Source organism: Oncorhynchus mykiss, chromosome 4 (assembly GCF_013265735.2).
Source record: "Oncorhynchus mykiss isolate Arlee chromosome 4, USDA_OmykA_1.1, whole genome shotgun sequence".
Lineage (NCBI taxonomy): Eukaryota > Metazoa > Chordata > Actinopteri > Salmoniformes > Salmonidae > Oncorhynchus > Oncorhynchus mykiss.
This window is the reverse complement of record NC_048568.1, coordinates 24,903,229-24,926,207: the sequence shown is the minus strand read 5'-3', so window position 1 is coordinate 24,926,207 and position 22,979 is coordinate 24,903,229. Positions and strand designations below refer to the sequence as shown.

General features: G+C 43.7%; 1 protein-coding gene across 10 annotated transcripts in view; it reads right to left on the bottom strand.

Annotated features, from left to right (window-relative positions):
- Positions 1-22,979, bottom strand: part of utrn (utrophin) — a 341,113-nt gene that overhangs the window by 62,930 nt on the left and 255,204 nt on the right. For all 10 annotated transcript variants that reach the window (XM_036975991.1, XM_036975995.1, XM_036975989.1 and 7 more), the window contains 4 exons: positions 21,400-21,478; positions 16,018-16,078; positions 1,565-1,626; positions 988-1,062 (listed from right to left, as the gene is read on the bottom strand). In XM_036975991.1, coding sequence (XP_036831886.1) covers positions 988-1,062; positions 1,565-1,626; positions 16,018-16,078; positions 21,400-21,478 — 277 coding nt within the window. The remainder of the gene's footprint in view (positions 1-987; positions 1,063-1,564; positions 1,627-16,017; positions 16,079-21,399; positions 21,479-22,979) is intronic.

Here is a 22,979-nt window from a genome sequence, read left to right as displayed (position 1 = left end):
ACTCTCCTTCCTCCCTCCCTCACTCTGTTCCAGGGCATTAAGCCAGAGTAATAACTAATAAATACAGATCTGTGTCTGTGCTTTGGACTTCAGGCTTTGACTTGTAATCTAATGGGTGAAATTGAATCTGAACGCCCTCAGTCCAAATCACTCAGACGTACTAGGAGCTCTCGTCTCATCATCACAAGATAATGCAATATAATATGACAAACCCAAAACGCCTGAATCATCTAAACTCATTAACACCCACACTAACGCATAAAACCACACACGCACACTCCCTACTCTCAGCACGACAAACCCACTCCACCCTCTACCCCAGAAGTACGACAGAAAGCAGACAGAGAAAGAAGAAAGTGAAGCAGTAAAGTTTGGAGCTCTCTAAATAACAGCATAAACTGGGTGGTTCAATCCCTGAATGCTGATTGGCTGACGGCCGTGGTATACCACAGGTATGACAAAACATTTGTTTTTACTGTTCCAATTACATTGGTAACCAGTTTATAATAGGAATAAGGCACCGCGGGGGTTTATGGTATACAGCCAATATACCACGACTAAGGGTTGTATCCGGGCACTCCTCGTTACGCCGTGCGTAGTAACTTAGCCATGGTATATTGGCCATATACCACACCCCCCCCCCAGAGTTATTGCTTAAATAACCCCTGGGTAATAATGACAGAGAGCCTGGCTCAGTCCCAGCAGCAAGGTACAGCAATACCCAGAGGAAGAGGTCACCATTTCTATCCACACACCGTCAGCAGCCAACAGGGAATAACTAACACAAAGATAGCTATGGCCAGCTGGTTATTGTGGAAGACAATTTATTCCCTTTTGGCATGAAACACACAGCGGCACAGATGGAATCTCAACTAAACAAAAGGATGTTACACATACAGGTACACACAAACTCAATCGCATACATGCATGTGTTTGTGTGTGTGTGTGTGTGTGTGTGTGTGTGGGGGGGGGGGGGGGGACACTTACAGCACAATGCTTTCTGTAGCCTACGGATCTTCATGGCTGTTCTGTAAGCGGAAAATCTCACGTTGTTCAGGTCAGCTAAAAGGTGAGAGAGAAAGATAGAAAGAAAGAGAGAGAGGAAAGAGGGATGGAATCAATCATACAGAAAGGATAACAGTGGTCTGACATGAAATTATGATGTCAAACTGGAAACCTGTTGAAAAGACGTGCCGTAGTGTAATTTCTATATAGTCACAGGGAGGGCTGGAAATGGCTGATAATTGGGTTATGTGAGACCTCTCTCAGAGGAGCTGAGTCCTATCTGTTGAGCGTTGGCCTTTAGGAACTGTTCCACAGCTTATTACTGATCCATCTGATCATTAAAGAACAGTCACACTGACCACCGCAACGGTGACCCATACATAAATATGGATGTTACAGTCAGTGTGTGTGTGTGTGTGTGTGTGTGTGTGTAAGCAAGACAGCAAGACACTGTGTGAAAGAGCACATGAGAGAAAGCTTTGCAGTTACAGCGTGGTGTTAAATTTGAGTGAAAGTGAATGTTCTGTGATTATATGACTGGTGTCTGTCTGTTTCATACCAAGAGACTGGTAGAGCTCTGTCATCTTTGGATGGTCCCAGCAGGTTGTCTGAGTCTGGTGGCTGGAAGACAACAGGGGATAACGATAAGGCTTTTGTAACACACACACGCACACACACACACACACACACACACACACACAGGGCGGTTACCATATTGTACTATATACCGGTATTGATGCACGGCTCAGTTTGGGTTTTTACTTTACCTCCTATAAAGGTATTTGAATGTTTGGTTTGTTAAATGTGATTCGCAGTGTGTAACGTCCATTTGTATAGTTTACTCCGCTACCTGAGTCGTCCCTCTCTGCTCTCTCTCTCCACGCCGCTTCCACACAGACCTAGTCCCAGCCCTTCACTCAAGGAGCGCATTTGTTGTTGCTTGACCACGAGACACTTTCGTTCAGTCTGCATGGTCAATGCAGCACATGTTGATGACAACGATGTTGTTCTCAATTTCAATTCACAATCATTCTATAATTACAATATTAGTTTTTGTTTCTTACATCAGCAAACAGCTAGTTTGTATTTTCTTAGCAAGTTAAGCTAAATCGTGTTAGCCACTAATGCTAATCGCTAGCTAACTAGCTAATAAAAGTACTGAGTCAGAGCAAACGTAGCTGGCTAATACAGCCTGATACCAGTGCTGGTGGAGGCCTAAATCAGCATGTTGTTTGTGCAACAGTATCTTCTAAATCAAAGAGGAATAGGCAAAGATTTAATGTAGCCAAAGATTATAGGGTCCCATAGGAAACACGGAACATCACTAATAAACAATATATTTCCATGATTCCAAAAGTTCACCCAAGTGTTTTGATCTAAATCAGAATGGAGAAAGACCCATTGAAATAATTGTAAAAATATGTGTTGCCACCCCAAGGTCACGCACAACTCATAAAGCAAATGTAGAGCTTTTATTAATCAAAAACATGAAATAAATAAAAACAAATACTGCCATAAATTTTAAAATACCATATGATATTTAGGCCATATCGCCCAGCCCTAACACGTACACACACACACGTACACACACACGTACACACACACACACACACACACACGTACACACACACACACACACACAGAGAGAGACAGACAGATAATTTGCTCTGTCTTGTCGACTGGTTTTCTTATCGTCTCAATAATAGAAGCACATGTATACAAATCCAAAACGCGGATCTGATTGTGATTCCCAAAGCATACAAATCGTCTAGGAGGCCTTCAGGGTGATCCACAAGGACACACCCCTCATCTCTGCAGGCCTCCTCTCAGTACGGTACGTAGCACACACAGCCAGGTCCCCTGGGGCTACGAGGGGGACATGTTGATGTCTTGTCTCCATCCTGTTTACATTTCAGCTTCTGAGAAACGCCGCAAGGTGCAGAGAGCACAGACAACACAGCCAAATCAACAAGAACCATGTTTGAAATAAAAACACACAAACAAATTTACTTGAATCTGATCAAGCAGAGCAGTGTTGATGACTCCAGAAGACAGAATTGATAAGTAGGTGTGGGGTTTTTGCCTGTCTGCTGCCCTTCTTCACCTGATCAGGGAACTAATTTATATTTGAATGATTCTCCGCTTCGGCGAAATATTCCTTCCTGTACCCACACTGATATCAAGGGAATTGTTGGGAATTGCTGTGTTGTGACGTCTATTCTGAATGCCAGTATCTCTGTGATTAGGTTGTCATAGCGAGACTGTCTCCACAGAGAGAGAGAGAGAGAGAGAGAGAGAGAGAGAGAGAGAGAGAGAGAGAGAGAGAGAGAGAGAGAGAGAGAGAGAGAGAGAGAGAGAGAGAGAGAGAGAGAGAGAGAGAGAGAGAGAGAGAGAGAGAGAGAGAGAGAGAGAGAGAGAGAGAGAGAGAGAGAGAAGACAGGCTATCCAGTGAAGTGAAGTGCTGACAGTAGAACACAGGGGAGACGAACTACAGAAGCCATCAGCAGGTGTTCATCCCTCATCATGCTCTGAAATGGCACACACTTTCATACCTTCCTTGCATTGCAAATATGACTAGAGCGCTCAGCTCGGGGTTTCTGTTTCAGCTGTGCTATTTGAGACAGGGGCCGATTCAATCATGGCCGGATGGATATTATTGTGTCCCAGTGAGGATTTGGACACCAAGCCGTCAGAAATGAATTCATATCTCCTCTTGTTCGACCAGCTTGAGGATTTAGCCGCGGTTGTGGCATAAGCTTGTACACACACACCCATGCACATACGTGCATGCACGCACGGACACACACACAGACACACATCTGGAAGTGTGTTAATGACTTTCTATCAGTGCCAACAGCAGTCAGAGTAAACACAATAATGGTTGCCATTCAACTAAGTCTGTAGGAGGAACATCAAAGAGAAGCCAGCCTTAGCCCCAAAGATGAAACACAAGGAGTTGACTGTGATCTGGCAACCCGTGGAGTCTTTCCACTATGTATTCAGTGCAAAGCAGCAGAATGACAAACACAGCAGACAGGCTCAATCAAAAAAATAGATTACACTAGCTGTCTACTACCACTGCTGGACCGGCAGCTTAGGCCTGTCATAATGAAGACAACCCACAGAGTTGGCAGGTGCTAAGCTTCCTCGATCATCCCTTCTTTCTCCCTCTGTTGTCCGTCCTCATTTATCCTCAGAAACTCCCAAGTTTAAGGTTATCTGTGGTAACCTTTGCAAGGACAGAGATGTGACGCATGTACACATGTGTTAAGGCTTGAAGATCACACAGACATTCATGTCCCAAAATGTGAAAGCGATGGTTTGGCACCAAGCTCAGGGTTATAGAATCTCTCTGATTTGAAGAACCACACAGAGATCAAAGTCCCTCTTTTTTTAACAAGGAGTTAAGGTTGACTGGTCGAAAGCTACATCCTGAGAGCTCCGCTTGGTAGTGCCATATAGAATTCTGCATTCATTCTCAAAGCCGGTTTGAGATTTAGGGTTTTTCATGTTGCCACCAATGGTTCCGAGTCCATTCTACCAATGGGTAGAATGCTTATTGGAAGTTAATTGTTGTGGAATACCTAGTGCAAAGATGGAGCTTAGAAGAGCTTTGGGTAAAGAGCTCAGACAGGAAGTCAGAGCAGCTCCACAGCCTGTCCTCAGCAGGGAGTTGAGTGAGTGATATACTGTAAAGAGTACAGTGAGCCTGGAGATGAATCCAGTTTGAGGATAAATAGATGCAGCGCTTGACATTTCTCCGTAAACATCATTATAAAACTGGTTGTTTGGATCACGGATGCTGGATGGACGAGCAGCGTTCCAAGCCGTGCTGTATTAGCTGTCACAAACACACCTATGCCTGCTAACAGTTCCATCTGAAAATGATCACTGCACCTCCATAAGAATATCATTTTCACGTTGCTCTCCGAATCATCTGTTTTATTTATCTCAACTCACACATTATTTCCCATTGCTTCTAGCCAAGCATTTAGTTTGGTATAGTGGGGGTTAATATAAGCCTAGCATTTAGTTTAATACAGCGGGGGTTAATATAAGCCTAGCATTTAGTTTAGTACAGTGGGGGTTAATATAAGCCTAGCATTTAGTTTAATACAGCGGGGGTTAATATAAGCCTAGCATTTAGTTTAATACAGCGGGGGTTAATATAAGCCTAGCATTTAGTTTAATACAGCGGGGGTTAATATAAGCCTAGCATTTAGTTTAATACAGCGGGGGTTAATTTAAGCCTAGCATTTAGTTTAATACAGCGGGGGTTAATATAAGCCTAGCATTTAGTTTAATACAGCGGGGGTTAATATAAGCCTAGCATTTAGTTTAGTACAGTGGGGGTTAATATAAGCCTAGCATTTAGTTTAATACAGCGGGGGTTAATTTAAGCCTAGCATTTAGTTTAATACAGCGGGGGTTAATATAAGCCTAGCATTTAGTTTAATACAGCGGGGGTTAATATAAGCCTAGCATTTAGTTTAATACAGCGGGGGTTAATTTAAGCCTAGCATTTAGTTTAATACAGCGGGGGTTAATATAAGCCTAGCATTTAGTTTAATACAGCGGGGGTTAATTTAAGCCTAGCATTTAGTTTAATACAGCGGGAGTTAATATAAGCCTAGCATTTAGTTTAATACAGCGGGGGTTAATATAAGCCTAGCGTTTAGTTTAATACAGCGGGAGTTAATATAAGCCTAGCATTTAGTTTAATACAGCGGGGGTTAATATAAGCCTAGCGTTTAGTTTAATACAGCGGGGGTTAATTTAAGCCTAGCATTTAGTTTAATACAGCGGGAGTTAATATAAGCCTAGCATTTAGTTTAATACAGCGGGGGTTAATTTAAGCCTAGCGTTTAGTTTAATACAGTGGGGGTTAATATAAGCCTAGCGTTTAGTTTAGTACAGCGGGGGTTAATATAAGCCTAGCATTTAGTTTAATACAGCGGGGGTTAATATAAGCCTAGCGTTTAGTTTAATACAGCGGGGGTTAATTTAAGCCTAGCATTTAGTTTAATACAGCGGGAGTTAATATAAGCCTAGCATTTAGTTTAATACAGCGGGAGTTAATATAAGCCTAGCGTTTAGTTTAATACAGCGGGAGTTAATATAAGCCTAGCGTTTAGTTTAATACAGCGGGAGTTAATATAAGCCTCGCGTTTAGTTTAGTACTGTCTTTAGACATCAATAAGGTACAAGAGACAGTATTGGCCCTCCGCTATCGCATCGGGCCGAACGACGCCATTTGCCTGTGACTTTATTCATGATACAGCACTGACTCGTGTCTTATTGCTTAATTAAATGACATCTCTGAGTAAACATCATTAAAACGGGACTCTGGGATAGAATACTGCATAAAACCCAGGAAACTCTGCATTTTATGTAACTAATAAGCTACTCTGAAGTGCTGTTTATGAGAGCTTGTGGCCAAGCTATAGCAGAGCAGTAAATTACTACATTCTAATTCATATTAAATGATTAGAAATTCTAATTCCATCAGTGTGAATAGAATGACAGAGGGGACTCTGCTACTCTGCTTCTCCTTGGCTCCAGGATGCCTCGGATACAGGCAGCATAATTACAGCGTTTATAATCCTCTGCATAATGACCACTTCCCCTGGCATTTCCTGTTTGGCTTGGCTACTTCCTCCTCATCACAAACCAGATGATTACAGAAGATAAAGGATGCATAGTTTTTCACAGCTCTAGATTATCCCAGCAGGCCAGTGTAGCGATGTGTCGTATCTGAACATTATTGACAATAACCAACTTAGCTTTTCTCCCTAAAAAAAATGTTCTCTACCTCCAAGACATTGGGTCGTAAAAATGGCTCTCGACACCAAGGGGTGATACCATCTGACCTAGCAGGAAGTACTGCTTCCCTCTTAGCTCTTAGCCTCTTATCCATCGGGACCTCTCAAACTGGACCTCTCAAACTGGACCTCTCAAACTGGACCTCTCAAACTGGACCTCTCAAGATGGACCTCTCAAGATGGACCTCTCAAATTGGACCTCTCAAATTGGACCTCTGTCAAGGAGGAAGGAGAACCTCCCATCTTCAGTAGGTCAACCACAGGGCATGGACCTTTGCGGCAGGTAGTCTAGTGGTTAAAGCGTTGGGCCAGTAACCGAAAGGTTGTTGGATTGAATCCCCGAGATGACACGGTATAATAAATCTGTCGTTCTGCCCCTGAACAAGGCAGTTAACCCAATATTTCCCCGGTAGGCCGTCATTGTAAATAACAATTTGTTCTTAACTGACATGCCTAGTTAAATAAAGGTTAAATAAAAACATTTAAAAATAATAATTTTAAGGCAATAACTGGTGAACTGATAAGTTAGGGGAAGTACCTTTTAGGGAACAGTACATGTAATCCAGTACATAAATTAGGACGACGAGCCCATGCACTAAACTGTCTCAGAAGGAGACTTCGCCATTAGAGAGCTAGTGTAGCATGAACGGTATATTTAAGATGACCTTCTTCAAGGAAAGAGAACACAATTAGAGCAAAGCCTCTGCAACTCAAGCAAGGAGCCAACAGAGAAGAACAAGCATTAGAACACCAACTCAGGACCAAAGGAGCAACCTGAAGGAACCACCCAACTCAACCAGAAAGGGGACACAGCCACCTTCTTCCCTTGTTCTCCTCCATGCGGCCTGAACAATCAAGCAGCCACAACAGTATCCAATCACAGATTGAGCATAACATCTTTTAATGTTCTGGATCTCCAGGTCTTCACTTGTTGTCTTTCATCCCATTTCATACTCTTTCAAATATTTTGATCAGTGTTATTAAATGTTGATTGTATAAAGAACTTGTTTGTCTTGTTATTCTAAGGAAATAACTCCAATTCTCAAAGAATTCCTACCTTCATATTAATCAATGTATTACTATTATTCTAATTGCAGTCTTATATAGTTATATGAGTCAGGACTTACAATACCATTTTGTGCAATACTGGACTGGTGCCCCATTAATCATTTTATAGTAATAAGTGCACACACTAATCTACACCAGTGAAGACCACAAGCTACCTCTGTAGGGCAGATTATTTATTTGCTTTGCCATACAATATTTCCCATGCTAATACAGTGCAGGAGATTTAATATGACTCACAAATGTACATATACACATGTACGGTGCATTCGGAAAGTATTCAGACCCCTTGACTTTTCCCACATTTTTTTTACAGCCTTATTCTAAAATTGATTAAATTGTTTTTTCCCCCTCATCAATCTACACACAATACCCCATAATGACATCACAATACCCCATAATGACATCACAATTCCCCATAGTGACAAAGAAAAAACTGGTTTAGACATTTTAGCAAATCTATTAAAAATTAAAACTGAAATATCACATTTACTTATGTATTCAGACCCTTTACTCAGTACTTTGCTGAAGCTCCTTTGGGTATGACGCTACACGCTTGGTACACCTGTATTTGGGGAGTTTCTCCCATTCTTCTCTGCAGAGCTTCTCAAGCTCTGTCAGGTTGGATGGGGAGTGTCGCTGCACAGCTATTTTCAGGTCCCTCCAGAGATGTTCGACCGGGTTCAAGTCCGGGCTCTGGCTGGGCCACTCAAGGACATTCAGAGACTTGTCCTAAAGCCACTCATGCGTTGTCTTTGCAGTCTGCTTAGGGTCATTGTCCTTTTGGAAGGTGAACCTTTGCCCCAGTCAATCATGTGAAATCCATAGATTAGGGCCTAATGAATTTATTTAAATTGACTGATTTCCTTATTTGAATTGTAACTCTGTAAAATCATTGAAATTCTTGCATTTATATTTTAGTTAAATATATATATACATACAGTACCAGTCAAAAGTTTGCACACACCTACTCATATACTTTAGATTTGAGATTTTTCAAAGTAGCTTCCCTTTGCCTTGATGACAGTTTTGCACACTCTTGGCATTCTCTCAACCAGCGACTTTGAAGATTATAAAATGTAAAACACTTTTTTGGTTACTACATGATTCACATGATTGGTGTTATTTCATAGTTTTGATGTCTTCACTATTATTCTACAAATGTAGAAAATAGTAAAAATAAAGAAAAACCTTTGAATGAGTAGGTGTGTCCAAGCTTTTGACTGGTACTGTATGCATATATATATATAATATATTATATATTAATAATATATTACCTGGATTCATGCATTTATTACTCATAAAATGTGGTCTGATCTTCATCTAATCTAGAGGCGAAAGAAACGCACACCCATTTAGGCGAGGTGCTGGCTAGCGGAGTACAACACTTGAAAAATGAAAGGAGAGACGCACACTCTAGGAGCTCAGATGCAATCATTTAATAACCTAATAAACAACGTTTCGACAGAAAAGCTGTCTTCTTCAGGGTATTATGACAAACACTGCGGGGTGACTAGTTGATATAGTGTCAAAGGACACACACAGGTGTCTGTGATCATGGCCGGGTGTGGCCTGATATCGTTGGTTAATTCTCAGATATAAAAATAACATATCAAAAACATGAAAGGATAGCGTACGATCATAGATACAATTTGGCTACATACGCCTACAAACATTTACAAAAGCAAAATCACAAGAATGACTTCAGATCAAAGTCTACGTTGAGACCGAAGGGAGCAAGGGTCTTTAAATAAAAAATCCAAGCAGCCTCTCGTTTTAACAATAAATTGTCGAGGTCACCCCCTCTCAAAGGGAGGGTGACAATATCGATGCCGATATAACGTAGAGACGAAAATGAGGGTAAGTTGAGTTTTTGCACCGATGCTACGATGCTCTGAGATTCGTACTTTTAATATTGCGCTTTGTTTTACTCACATCATTTTTACCACAAGGACAAGTTATAAGATAAATAACTGCCTTAGTGGCGCACGTGATGACACCTTTGATTAGGATCTGTTTCCCTGTTTGGGGGTGTTTGAAATATCTATATTTATAAGTGCCATTGCATTGAGCACAGCCATTACACTTGTAGGGTTGTACACTTTTCCATCCAGTAGGGGCGCAAATACGTTGTGCAGGGATATCTTGGGATGGTAAATCAGAGTGTACCAATTGATCTCTGAGATTTCTGCCCCGCGAGAATACGACCAAGGGAAGGTCCGAAAACACATTACCGATACTATCATCAGATTTTAGAACGAGCCAATGTTTGTGAACGATTCCCTTAATTTGTTCAGAGCAATTTGAATAAAGGGTAGTTAGAACGCAAGAATGCTTCTTTTTGCGAGACGGTCTTAGAAAAAGATCTCTCGGTTTGTTTTGAATTTTTATATCTGAGAATTAACCAACGATATCAGGCCACACCCGGCCATGATCACAGACACCTGTGTGTGTCCTTTGACACTATATCAACTAGTCAACCCGCAGTGTTTGTCATAATACCCTGAAGAAGACAGCTTGTCTGTCGAAACGTTGTTTATTAGGTTATTAAATGATCGCATCTGAGCTACTAGAGTGTGCGGCTCTCCTTTCATTTTTCAACTGATCTTCATCTAAGTCACAATAATAGACAAACACAATCTGACTAAACTAATAACACACAAACAGTTGTACGTTTCAAATTTTTATTGATGACATTGAATAATCATTGACAGTGCAGGCTGGAAAACGTAAGTGAACCATTGAATTTAGTAACTTGTAGATCCTCCTTCAGCAGCAACAACATCCACCAAACGTTTCCTGTAGCTGCTTATAAGACTTGCACAACGTTGAGGAGGACATTTGATTGCACACCCCTCTTCAGGTCATGCCACAGCATCTCAATTGGGTTAAGGTCAGGACTCTGACTTGGCCATTCAAAAACACAAATATTCTTATTTTTCAGACATTCTTTAGTTGATTTACTTGTGTTCTTTGGGTCATTGTCTTGTTGCATCACCCAACCTCTCTTAAGCTTGAGGTCAGGGACTGCTGCCCTGACATTCTCCTGTAAAATGTCTTGATACACTTTTGAATTCATTGTTCCCTCAATGATTGCAAGGTGCAACCTCTCTTAAGCTTGAGGTCAGGGACTGCTGCCCTGACATTCTCCTGTAAAATGTCTTGATACACTTTTGAATTCATTGTTCCCTCAATGATTGCAAGGTGTCCAGGCAATGAGGCAGCAAAGCAGCCACAAACCATGATGCTCCCTCCACCATGCTTCACAGTTGTGATGAGGTTTTGGTGTTGGTGTGCAGTGCCCTTTTTCCTCCACACATAGCGTTCAACTTTTAAGTTCAACTTTTGTCTCATCTGTCCACAGCACATTTTCCCAGAAGTGTTGTGGAACATCCAGGTGGTCTTGGGCAAACTTGAGACGTGCCGCAATGTTTTTTTTAGACAGCAGTGGTTTCCTTGGTGGTGTCCATCCATGAACACCATTGTTGTTCAGTGTTTTTCTGATAGTGGACACCTGAACAAAGACTATCGTTGTTTGTAGAGTTTTCTGGTATTTTGCTGTTACCCTTGGGTTCTTTCTCATCTCTTTCAGGATTGCCGTTTGTGCTCTTGGAGTGATCTTCGCAGGACGCCACCCCTCGGGAGAGTAGCAACAGTCCTGAATCTTCTTCATTTGTAGACATTTTGTCTCACCGTGGATGGATGAACACCAAGGTCATTAGCAATGCTTTTGTAACCTTTTCCCGCTTCATGCATCTCTATAATGCGTCTTCTAAGGTCCCGTGAAAGTTGTTGGGATCCAGGCATTCTTCACACTAACCAATCTTTCTGGAGAAGAACAGACTTGTCAGTAACCAGGCTTTGTGCAGCCTTTATTTAATCTTGATACTACCCATCCGGGAGCGTAATCATCACCTGAAACTAATTAGCATAACGCAGTGGACATAAATATCCCTAGGAAATATTCATGAAATTCACAAATTAAATATATTGAGACACAGCTTAGCCTTTTGTTAATCACACTGTCATCTCAGATTTTCAAAATATGCTTTACAGCCAACGCTAGACAAGCATTTGTGTACGTTTATAATAGCCTAGCATAGCATTATGCCTTGCTAGCAGCAAGCAACCTTGTCACGGAAATCAGAAAAGCAATCAAATTAAATCGTTTACCTTTGATGAACTTCAGATGTTTTCACTCACGAGACTCCCAGGTAGATAGCCAAAGTTCATTTTTTCCCAAAAGATAATTTTTGTAGGCGAAACAGCTCCGTTTGTTCTTCACGTTTGGCTGAGAAATCGCCCGGAAATTGAGGTCACCACAACGGCAATTTTTTTCTCCAAATTAGCTCCATAATATCGACAGAAACATGGCAAACGTTGTTTAGAATCCATCCTCAAGGTGTTTTTCTAATATCTATTCAATAATATATCCGTCGGGACAATTCCTTTTTCTCTAGGACCGATTGGAGTAATGGCTACCTCTGTACTTTACGCGAGAATCTCTCTCGGAGCCACCATGTGACCACTTACGCAATGTGCCCCCATACGGCTATTCTTCAACAGAAATGCGTAAAACTACGTCACAATGCTGTAGACACCTTGGGGAATACGTAGAAAGCGTAAGCTCGTTGATGGTACATTCACAGCTGAATAGGGAGTCATTGGAACGCAGCGCTTTCAAAACCTGGGGCACTTCCGGATTGGATTTTTCTCAGGCTTTCGCTTGCAACATCAGTTCTGTTATACTCACAGACAATATCTTTACAGTTTTGGAAACGTTAGAGTGTTTTCTATCGAAACCTGTCAATTATATGCATCTTTTCCTGACAAAATATCCTGTTTAAAACGGGAACGTTTTTTTTCTCCAAAAATGACAAGAGTTCCAAGAGGGCAGGGCACCTGTCCAACCCACACCTCCAATCTCATCTCCTTAATTGAAACACCTGACTCCAAATAGCTTTTGGAGAAGTCGTTAACGCAGAGGTGCACGTACTTTTTACAGCCTGCACTCTGAATGATTACTCAATGTCTTCAATAAAAATGTGAAAAATACAACTGCTTGTGTGTTATTAGTTTAGTCAGATTGTGTTTGTCTATTATTGTGACTGAGATGAAGATCAGACCACAGTAATCAATGCAGAAATCCAGGTGATTCCAAAAGGTCCAAACTTTTTCTTGCAACTGTATGAATATATATACAGTATATAAAAATGGGATGCAATGCAAATGTAAATGCCCCAAAACCCAACATCCAGGGCAGTCATCCCAAAAATTGGAACCAAGGGTATAGGCGGTGAGCCTCAGTTCATGGAAAGCTAGGCAAAACACTGAGCTATCCTCTGGGAAGTGACGCTTCATAAACTCCCAGAGACAGAGTCACAGAGACATGCAAGTCACAGCATCTTTCTCCTGAGGAGGACTATGTCTCTCAGGCAGGACATGTTCATGAATAATCATGAGCAGTCGATGAATGATGACATTTTAAAATATAAGGGATAGAAGCAGGGAAATATCTGCGACTCAGAGACACTTTTCCCGCCTCTCCGTGACAGTCCCTCTGCCAGACTAATCTCCAACCAGAGTGCCTGCATTCTCCACTTGATATATTCCTCTTCTCCTCCTCCCCTCAAAACTTGATCATGTTTTCTCTCCTCTTCTACTCTGCATTTGAAAAACGTTTCAACCCTTTGAATTGTAGCAACTTAATGAAAGTAATTCGATGAGTCAATGTGGATGCAAACACAACAAAGACATCCTGACAGGCACACACATTTTCACATTTCACATCCAGAGTGACTTACAGTAGTGAGTGCATACATTTTCATACTGGTCCCCCGTAGGAATCGAACCCACAACGCTGGCATTGCAAGCCCCATGCTCTACCAACTGAGCCACAACTGAACCACCCACCCCCACAGACACCCACCCCCACAGACACCCACACCCACAGACACCCACCCCCACAGACACCCACACCCACAGACACCCACCACAGAGTGTGATGGGAAGTTTCAAGCTAGCTCTTATGTTGGCAGAAAAGAGCGGCAGTCCAATATTTCACCCTGACAGCGTTCTGAAAATCTGAGCCCGCTGAAATGCCAGAGGTCAGCTGGAGGTCAACTGGGGTGACAGAGCGGCGGGTGGCGAGGCTTCCATGTTTAGCCATTTGATTCACCAGTGTGTCGCTGTTCCCATGGAAGGGAGGGGGGGTAGCACAGAGGCCTTTGTGCGGTCGGGCGGACGAGAAATAGCATGAGCTAGAGAGAGAGGCGGGGGGCCCAGAGTCTAATGAATGTGTCAAAGCCTGATGTTGGAGTCACAGTAATGTCACTGCACTGTAAGTGACCTACGATTAGCCCTGTGAAGGCCAAGGCAACGTTTTTGAATTCCCTCAGAGGGGTCAGGGAGGGCAGTCAAAGAGATTTGAGAGATTTTTAATCCCAACAGTGGCAATAGCTTAGTATTGTAGCTCCCGGCGGTGGCGTCCATTTAAATGAGATGAAAGCCTCACAGTGTTGGAGATGGAGGGAGGCTTTCAATAGGCCGATTTCCCTTTCTCTTTTCCCTTCTTAAAGGGTCACTCAGAAAAAGTGTGAGTGGGGCTCAGCAAAACCTGTGGTGGAGTTGCAGTGCTACGTAATACAGAGGCAAGGAAGGGACATATGGCGTGTCTGTGTGTGTTTGTGGAGGGAGGGCCCGGGTTCAATGGTCAGCCACTCGAGGAGGGCCAACACCTGTGATCAGAGACAGCTGTTGTTGATACCAGAGTTCTAAACCTGTCCTCATCTCTCCTCCCATCTTCTCTCGCCCTTTCATCTCAGATCCCTTCCAGTGCAAAGCTCCTGGGGTAAACAAACATCAGCTGTTTACAGGGATGTCTCCCTCTCTCACTCAGTATCTCTCTCTCATCTCTCTCACAACCTGTCTTTTGTACCTCTACCTCCTTATCACCCCTTCATCCTAGCCCCATCTCTCACCCATCCTCCTTTCATATGAATCACTATTTTTTCTTATCCCTCTCTCTCCGTTTCTTTCTCTCAGTTACCACCATCTCTCTGTCCACGTGTCTCCCTCCCTTTAACTCTCTCTGTCCACCTGTCTCCCTCCCTTTAACTCTCTCTGTCCACCTGTCTCCCTCCCTTTAACTCTCTCTGTCCACCTGTCTCCCTCCCTTTAACTCTCTCTGTCCACCTGTCTCCCTCCCTTTAACTCTCTCTGTCCACCTGTCTCCCTCCCTTTAACTCTCTCTGTCCACCTGTCTCCCTCCCTTTAACTCTCTCTGTCCACCTGTCTCCCTCCCTTTAACTCTCTCTGTCCACCTGTCTCCCTCCCTTTAAGTCTCTCTGTCCACCTGTCTCCCTCCCTTTAACTCTCTCTGTCCACCTGTCTCTCTCCCTTTAACTCTCTCTGTCCACCTGTCTCCCTCCCTTTAACTCTCTCTGTCCACCTGTCTCTCTCCCTTTAACTCTCTCTGTCCACCTGTCTCCCTCCCTTTAACTCTCTCTGTCCACCTGTCTCTCTCCCTTTAACTCTCTCTGTCCACCTGTCTCCCTCCCTTTAACTCTCTCTGTCACTCTCTGTCTCTCTCTCTCTCTTAACATGTGTCCAAGGTGCATTGAGACACTTTGAAAGCCATACTGAGTAGCCATCAGCACAAACCTCTCTCTCCCCATCTGCCTTTTAAATGGACACACTGTCTGCTGTGCTGCTTGACTGTGAATTTATTACAATGGGAAATGTGATCTTAAGCAGCAATATCTCTGCTATTGTACTACGATAATGGAGTCCATGAATACCTAGGCATTATCACAGGTATTGTGCCAGTTGAAAAGTCCCCCAGCTAAATGAATGAGCAACAGTAGCCATGACACCTAAAATCACCTCAAATTCAACATTACAACAGTGGAAACTTCCAAGAATTCAACTGGAAAACTGAGTATGAGTAGAATCATGCACTCATACACGCTCACAAGTAAAACCAACCACACATGCGTACATAAAAACACACACACAGCCGTTTCAACCATTGTTATGCAAATACTTACCATAAAATAAGCATAAAGAAAGTGATTCGTCTAGCATACATAATCAGTATGTTACCAGTCAGTACAGTAGAACTCACTTGATGTAGTATGGAACCTTATTCTGAGACACGGCTCTCTGCCACGGGAGCTGCACAGAGGCTGTGGAGAAAAAACATACCATCAAAAACACAGCGTTATTTGCAGCACAATAATCTATTTAGTCTCCCGAGTCGACTGCTTCCGCAAATATCCACTAATAGCTCCATAACGTAATGGACTTTTCTCCAAATAACATTCCCACTGTGCATGAAATGTAAAAAGTAATGTGCATAACTATTGGACAGTTGGAGCGAGTTAAGATGGCTCTATCTGTGAGAAGGGGCTGCGTCCTCTTAATAATAGCTGTTTAATATATTCCAATGGCATGTTATTTTTAGACTTCACAGACAAAGGGGAGAACAAACGGAAAGAAGGAAAGCGGATGAGTTAGCTGATCTTCAAAGCCCAAAAACAACCAACAGACTGACAGGACAATAAAAGCTGTCAAATGTGATGACATAAGACTTTACGAGCTGTCGTAAGCCATTCACAGAGAGGAACATGAGCTGTCGTAAGCCATTCACAGAGAGGAACATGAGCTGTCGTAAGCCATTCACAGAGAGGAACTTGAGCTGTCGTAAGCCATTCACAGAGAGGAACATGAGCTGTCGTAAGCCATTCACAGAGAGGAACTTGAGCTGTCGTAAGCCATTCACAGAGAGGAACATGAGCTGTCGTAAGCCATTCACAGAGAGGAACATGAGCTGTCGTAAGCCATTCACAGAGAGGAACATGAGCTGTCGTAAGCCATTCACAGAGAGGAACTTGAGCTGTCGTAAGCCATTCACAGAGAGGAACATGAGCTGTCGTAAGCCATTCACAGAGAGGAACATGAGCTGTCGTAAGCCATTCACAGAGAGGAACATGAGCTGTCGTAAGCCATTCACAGAGAGGAACATGAGCTGTCGTAAGCCATTCACAGAGAGGAACATGAGCTGTCGTAAGCCATTCACAGAGAGGAACATGAGCTGTCGTAAGCCATTCACAGAGAGGAAAATGATCTGTCGTAAGCCATTCACAGAGAGGCGCTCAGAAGTTGATGGAAGCCTTTCCCTCCCCTGTATACACCTAACCTACACACACTGCCTGCATATTCGCTGTATGGAGAAAAAAATGAATGGGTGGAGGGTTAGATAGAGGGATAGATGGAGGGAGGGATAGAAGGAATGTTAGATAGAGGGATAGATGGAGGGAGGGATAGAAGGAGTGTTAGACAGAGGGATAGATGGAGGGATGGATGGAGGGATAATTGGAGGGATGTAGGGATACAGTGCCTTGCTAAAGTATTCATCCCCCTTGGCATTTTTCCTATTTTGTTGCATTACAACCTGTAATTTAAATGGAATTTTATTTGGATTTCATGTAATGGACATACACAAAATATTCCAAAATGTAAAACTGAAAAGTGTTGCGTGCATATGTATTCACCCCCTTTGCTATGAAGCCCTTAAATAAGTGCAACCAATTACCTTCAGAAGTCACATAATTAGTTAAATAAAGTCCACCTGTGTGTAATCTAAGTGTCACATGATCTCAGTTTAAATAATCACCTGATCTGAAAGGCCCCAGAGTCTGCAGCACTACTAAGCAATGGGCACCACCAAGCAAGCGGCACCATGAAGACCAAGGAGCTCTCCAAACAGGTCAGGGACAAAGTTGTGAAGAAGTACAGATCACGGTTGTGTTATATAAAAATATCAGAAACTTTGAACATCCCACGGAGCATCATTAAATACATTATTAAAAAAAGGAAAGAATATGGCACCACAACAAACCTGCCAAGAGAGGGCCGCCCACCAAAACTCAGACCAGGCAAGGAGGGCATTAATCAGAGAGGCAACAAAGAGACTAAAGATAACCCTGAAGGAGCTGCAAAGCTCCACAGTGGAGATTGGAGTATCTGTCCATAGGACCACTAAGCCGTACACTCCACAGAGCTGGGCTTTACAGAAGAGTGGCCATAAAAAAGCAATTGCTCAAAGAAAAAAAATAAGCAAACACGTTTGGTATTCGCCAAAAGGCATGTAGGATGTCTTGGAATGGCCTAGTCAAAGCCCAGACCTCAATCCAATTGACAATCTGTGGTATGACTTAAATATTGCTGTACACCAGCGGAAGCCATCCAACTTGAAGGAGCTGGAGCAGTTTCGTCTTGAAGAATGGGCAAAACTCCCAGTGTCTAGATGTGCCAAGCTTATAGAGACATACCCCAAGAGACTAGCAGCTGTAATTGCTGCAAAAAGGTGGTTCTACAAAGCATTGACTTTGGGGAGGTGAATAGTTATGCACGCTCAATTTTTATTTTTTTTGTCTTATTTCTTGTTTGTTTCACAACACAAAATATTTTGTATCTTCAAAGTGGTAGGCATGTTGTGTAAATCAAATGATACAACCCACCCCCAAAAATCTATTTTAATTCCAGGTTGTAAAACTACAAAATAGGAAAAATGCCAAGATGGGTGAATACTTTCGCAAGCCACTGTAGATGGAGGGTGAATGCTCATTCATGGATGGATGGATGGATGGATGGATGGATGGATGGATGGATGGATGGATGGATGGATGGGCGGACAGACGGACACTTTCATAATAATCTACCATTCCTTTTCATAGTATTTTAATATCTACTGTATCAGAGATGAAAGGAGCGCCAGAATGTCATCTTGTCAAAATGGCATCTTGTCTGGTACAGTAACTCAGCTGTCAGCACCACTCAAGTCTATGGACACGAAGCGGCTCAGTTTCCTCCCCATCCCATCCTGTTATCATACAGAGGACATTTTGGATCCATGTCAAAGCCAAATGGGGTAGATAAAAGAGGGGTTGCATATGAGATGGAGAGAGGAAGGGGACATAGTCATGAAAAACAATATTCCTGGGGTGTATACATTTTGTAAATGGGGATGGAAGGAGGGAGAGGTAGAGTCTGGCTTTCTCTGTCTGTTCCTAATGTTCTCACTCTCTGCCCTCTATCCCACCTCGTCTCTTCCCTCCCCCCTCCCTCCCTCATTCTCTTCCTGGTTAATGACCACTCTGGTCTGAGAGGAGAATAACTAGAGGAAGTCAGAGGAGAGTTGTAATTAAGCCTTGAATTATTCAAGAGTAAAGAACCTTGTGGCCTGCAAACAGCCTGCTTGACTCTGTGTGTGTCTGTGTGTGTCTGTGTGAGTGTGTCTGTTTGTGTGTGTCTGTGTGTGTGTGTCTGTGTGAGTGTGTCTGTGTGTGCGTGTCTGTCTGTGTGAGTGTGTGTGTGTGTCTGTCTGTGTGTGTCTGTGTGTGTGTGTGTCTGTGTGAGTGTGTCTGTGTGTGTGTGTCTGTGTGAGTGTGTCTGTGTGATTGTGTCTGTGTGAGTGTGTCTGTGTGAGTGTGTCTGTGTGATTGTGTCTGTGTGATTGTGTCTGTGTGAGTGTGTCTGTGTAAGTGTGTCTGTGTAAGTGTGTCTGTGTGAGTGTGTTTGTGTGAGTGTGTCTGTGTGTGTGTGTCTGTGTGTGTCTGTCTGTGTGAGTGTGTCTGTGTGATTGTGTCTGTGTGTCTGTCTGTCTGTGTGAGTGTGTCTGTGTGATTGTGTCTGCGTGAGTGTGTCTGTGTCTGTCTGTCTGTGTGTGTGTCTATGTGTGTCTGTGTGAGTGTGTCTGTTTGTGTGAGTGTGTCTGTGTGAGTGTGTCTGTGTGTGTGTGTCTGTCTGTGTGAGTGTGTGTGTGTGTCTGTCTGTGTGTGTCTGTGTGTGTGTGTCTGTGTGAGTGTGTCTGTGTGTGTGTGTCTGTGTGATTGTGTCTGTGTGAGTGTGTCTGTGTGTGTGTGTCTGTGTGTGTCTGTCTGTGTGAGTGTGTCTGTGTGATTGTGTCTGTGTGATTGTGTCTGTGTGAGTGTGTCTGTGTAAGTGTCTGTCTGTGTGTGTCTGTGTGTGTCTGTCTGCGTGAGTGTGTCTGTGTGATTGTGTCTGTGTGTCTGTCTGTCTGTGTGTGTCTGTGTGATTGTGTCTGCGTGAGTGTGTCTGTGTCTGTCTGTCTGTGTGAGTGTGTCTGTGTGATTGTGTCTGCGTGAGTGTGTCTGTGTCTGTCTGTCTGTGTGAGTGTGTCTGTGTGAGTGTGTCTGTGTGTGTCTGTGTGTGTGTGTCTGTGTGAGTGTGTCTGTGTGTGTGTGTCTGTCTGTGTGAGTGTGTGTGTGTGTGTGTGTGTCTGTGTGAGTGTGTCTGTGTGTGTGTGTCTGTGTGAGTGTGTCTGTGTGATTGTGTCTGTGTGAGTGTGTCTGTGTGAGTGTGTCTGTGTGAGTGTGTCTGTGTGATTGTGTCTGTGTGATTGTGTCTGTGTGAGTGTGTCTGTGTAAGTGTGTCTGTGTAAGTGTGTCTGTGTGAGTGTGTCTGTCTGTGTGTGTCTGTGTGTGTCTGTCTGCGTCTGTCTGTGTGAGTGTGTCTGTGTGATTGTGTCTGTGTGTCTGTCTGTCTGTGTGAGTGTGTCTGTGTGATTGTGTCTGCGTGAGTGTGTCTGTGTCTGTCTGTCTGTGTGAGTGTGTCTGTGTGTGTCTGTGTGTGTCTGTGTGTGTCTGTGTGAGTGTGTCTGTGTCTGTCTGTGTGAGTGTGTCTGTGTAAGTGTGTCTGTGTAAGTGTGTCTGTGTGAGTGTGTTTGTGTGAGTGTGTCTGTGTGTGTCTGTCTGTGTGTGTCTGTGTGTGTCTGTCTGTGTGAGTGTGTCTGTGTGATTGTGTCTGTGTGTCTGTCTGTCTGTGTGAGTGTGTCTGTGTGATTGTGTCTGCGTGAGTGTATCTGTCTGTCTGTGTGAGTGTGTCTGTCTGTGTGTGTCTGTCTGTGTGAGTGTGTCTGTCTGTCTGTGTGAATGTGTCTGTGTGTGTCTGTCTGTGTGAGTGTGTCTGTGTGTGTGTGTCTGTCTGTGTGAGTGTGTCTGTGTGTGTCTGTGTGTGTCTGTGTGAGTGTGTCTGTATGTGTGTGTCTGTGTGAGTGTGTCTGTATGTGTGTGTCTGTGTGAGTGTGTCTGTGTGTGTCTGTCTGTGTGAGTGTGTCTGTGTGAGTGTGTCTGTCTGTCTGTGTGAATGTGTCTGTGTGTGTCTGTCTGTGTGAGTGTGTCTGTGTGTGTCTGTCTGTGTGAGTGTGTCTGTGTGTGTCTGTGTGTGTCTGTGTGAGTGTGTCTGTATGTGTGTGTCTGTGTGAGTGTGTCTGTGTGTGTGTGTCTGTCTATGTGAGTGTGTCTGTGTGTGTCTGTCTGTGTGAGTGTGTATAGGAGGCAGTGGATGATGGCTGACATCAAAACAACCCTGACAAAAAGAACAGCAGCAAAACTGACAGAAATTCCTCCCCCATCATGGATAGGCTACCGCCAAGACATTCGTAGGCTGTATTACATATCAAGGGCAGTCATTGGCTACTCACTGGAGAGGAAGTGCTGGGAGGACGGGCCAAAGTCTCTGTGGGCTTCCTGAAGGAGTTTCAGTCTCTCCTCAACGGCCACCTGCACACCAGAAAGAGGAGAGAGAGCGTTACACACACATCTGCACCCCGCCAGCTCTATATCGACCGGCCCAGCTGTGTGTGTGTGTTGCTGAGTGTCCTCACTGTGAGCAGTGACTCAGTCATCCTCCCTACAGGGAGGAAATAAGGCTGTCTCTACACAGGGAACCAGGAGACTTGGCTTCCACAGTTTCATCATACCCCAGTGAATCTCTATGGGGTGACTGGCGACTGGGGTCTGAGTCCTGCTGTGTGCCCTTCTGTTTGATCAGATCAAAGTGGCTTCCTATATCAGTGGTCATCATCGACTCCTGCATGGTAATGCCAGGGGTGGGGGGTATGGAGAAGGATCTCTCTCTTTCTTTATTTGTCTCTTGTATCTCTCTCACAAACACGGTCAAGCCCACTCATACATGCAGTACAAACCCAGATTGATTCAAGCACTACAGTGACAACTGAGCCTGAGGGGTGTTAGAGTAGGGTTCTGATCCCAGCCATCATTAAGCTGGACCAGGACACAGATCATACAATGCTAAAGCACTGGAACCTTGAGGAAGGACACCAACACCATAGAGATGGGTTGGACTGACATATCTAAGGGAAATTTAGATCACACAAGAGGAGACGGACGCACACACACAAAACTCTCTGTGAGTCAAAACCACCAGGGGTGAATCCTGCCCAGCCCCAAAAACACAGAGCGTGTCCCAAATCAGATTAAACCAAGCGATCAAAAGAGGGGCAGGGTGAATTTGATCTACAGTGACAGAAGTAAACAGTACCAATACAGAAATAAGGCCCCTGTAGAGGCAGACAAGTGGAGGGCCACCTCTCCCCTTCCCTCACGGTGTGTCTGAGCTGCAGCGCGCTGACAGACAGAGAGAGGAGGGAAGGAATAATGAGAGAAAGAACAAGAACAAACAGGTGAAAAGAGAGGGACAGAAATACATGATTACAAGACAGTAGGAGAGCTAGTATGACATTGAAGGACAATAAACATGAGTGTACAGACAAGCAGAGGGGAGAATAAGATGGCTCCTAAAAGGAGGGACATGTTAGTTGTGACACCTACATCCAAGTATGACAACTCCTAAACGGGAGGAGGGTTGTAGCTGTGACACCTCTTCTCGTGGCACATAAAAGGGAGCTTGTTTTAGGCGTGACACCCATTGCCCACCTGTAAAAGGGGCAAGGTTTTAGGCGTGACACCTATTGCCCACCTGTAAAAGGGGCAAGGTTTTAGGCGTGACACTTATTGCCCACCTTTAAAAGGGGCAAGGTTTTAGGCGTGACACTTATTGCCCACCTGTAAAAGGGGCAAGGTTTTAGGCGTGACACTTATTGCCCACCTGTAAAAGGGGCAAGGTTTTAGGCGTGACACCTATTGCCCTCCTGTAAAAGGGGCAAGGTTTTAGGCGTGACACATATTGCCCACCTGTAAAAGGGGCAAGGTTTTACGCGTGACACTTATTGCCCACCTTTAAAAGGGGCAAGGTTTTAGG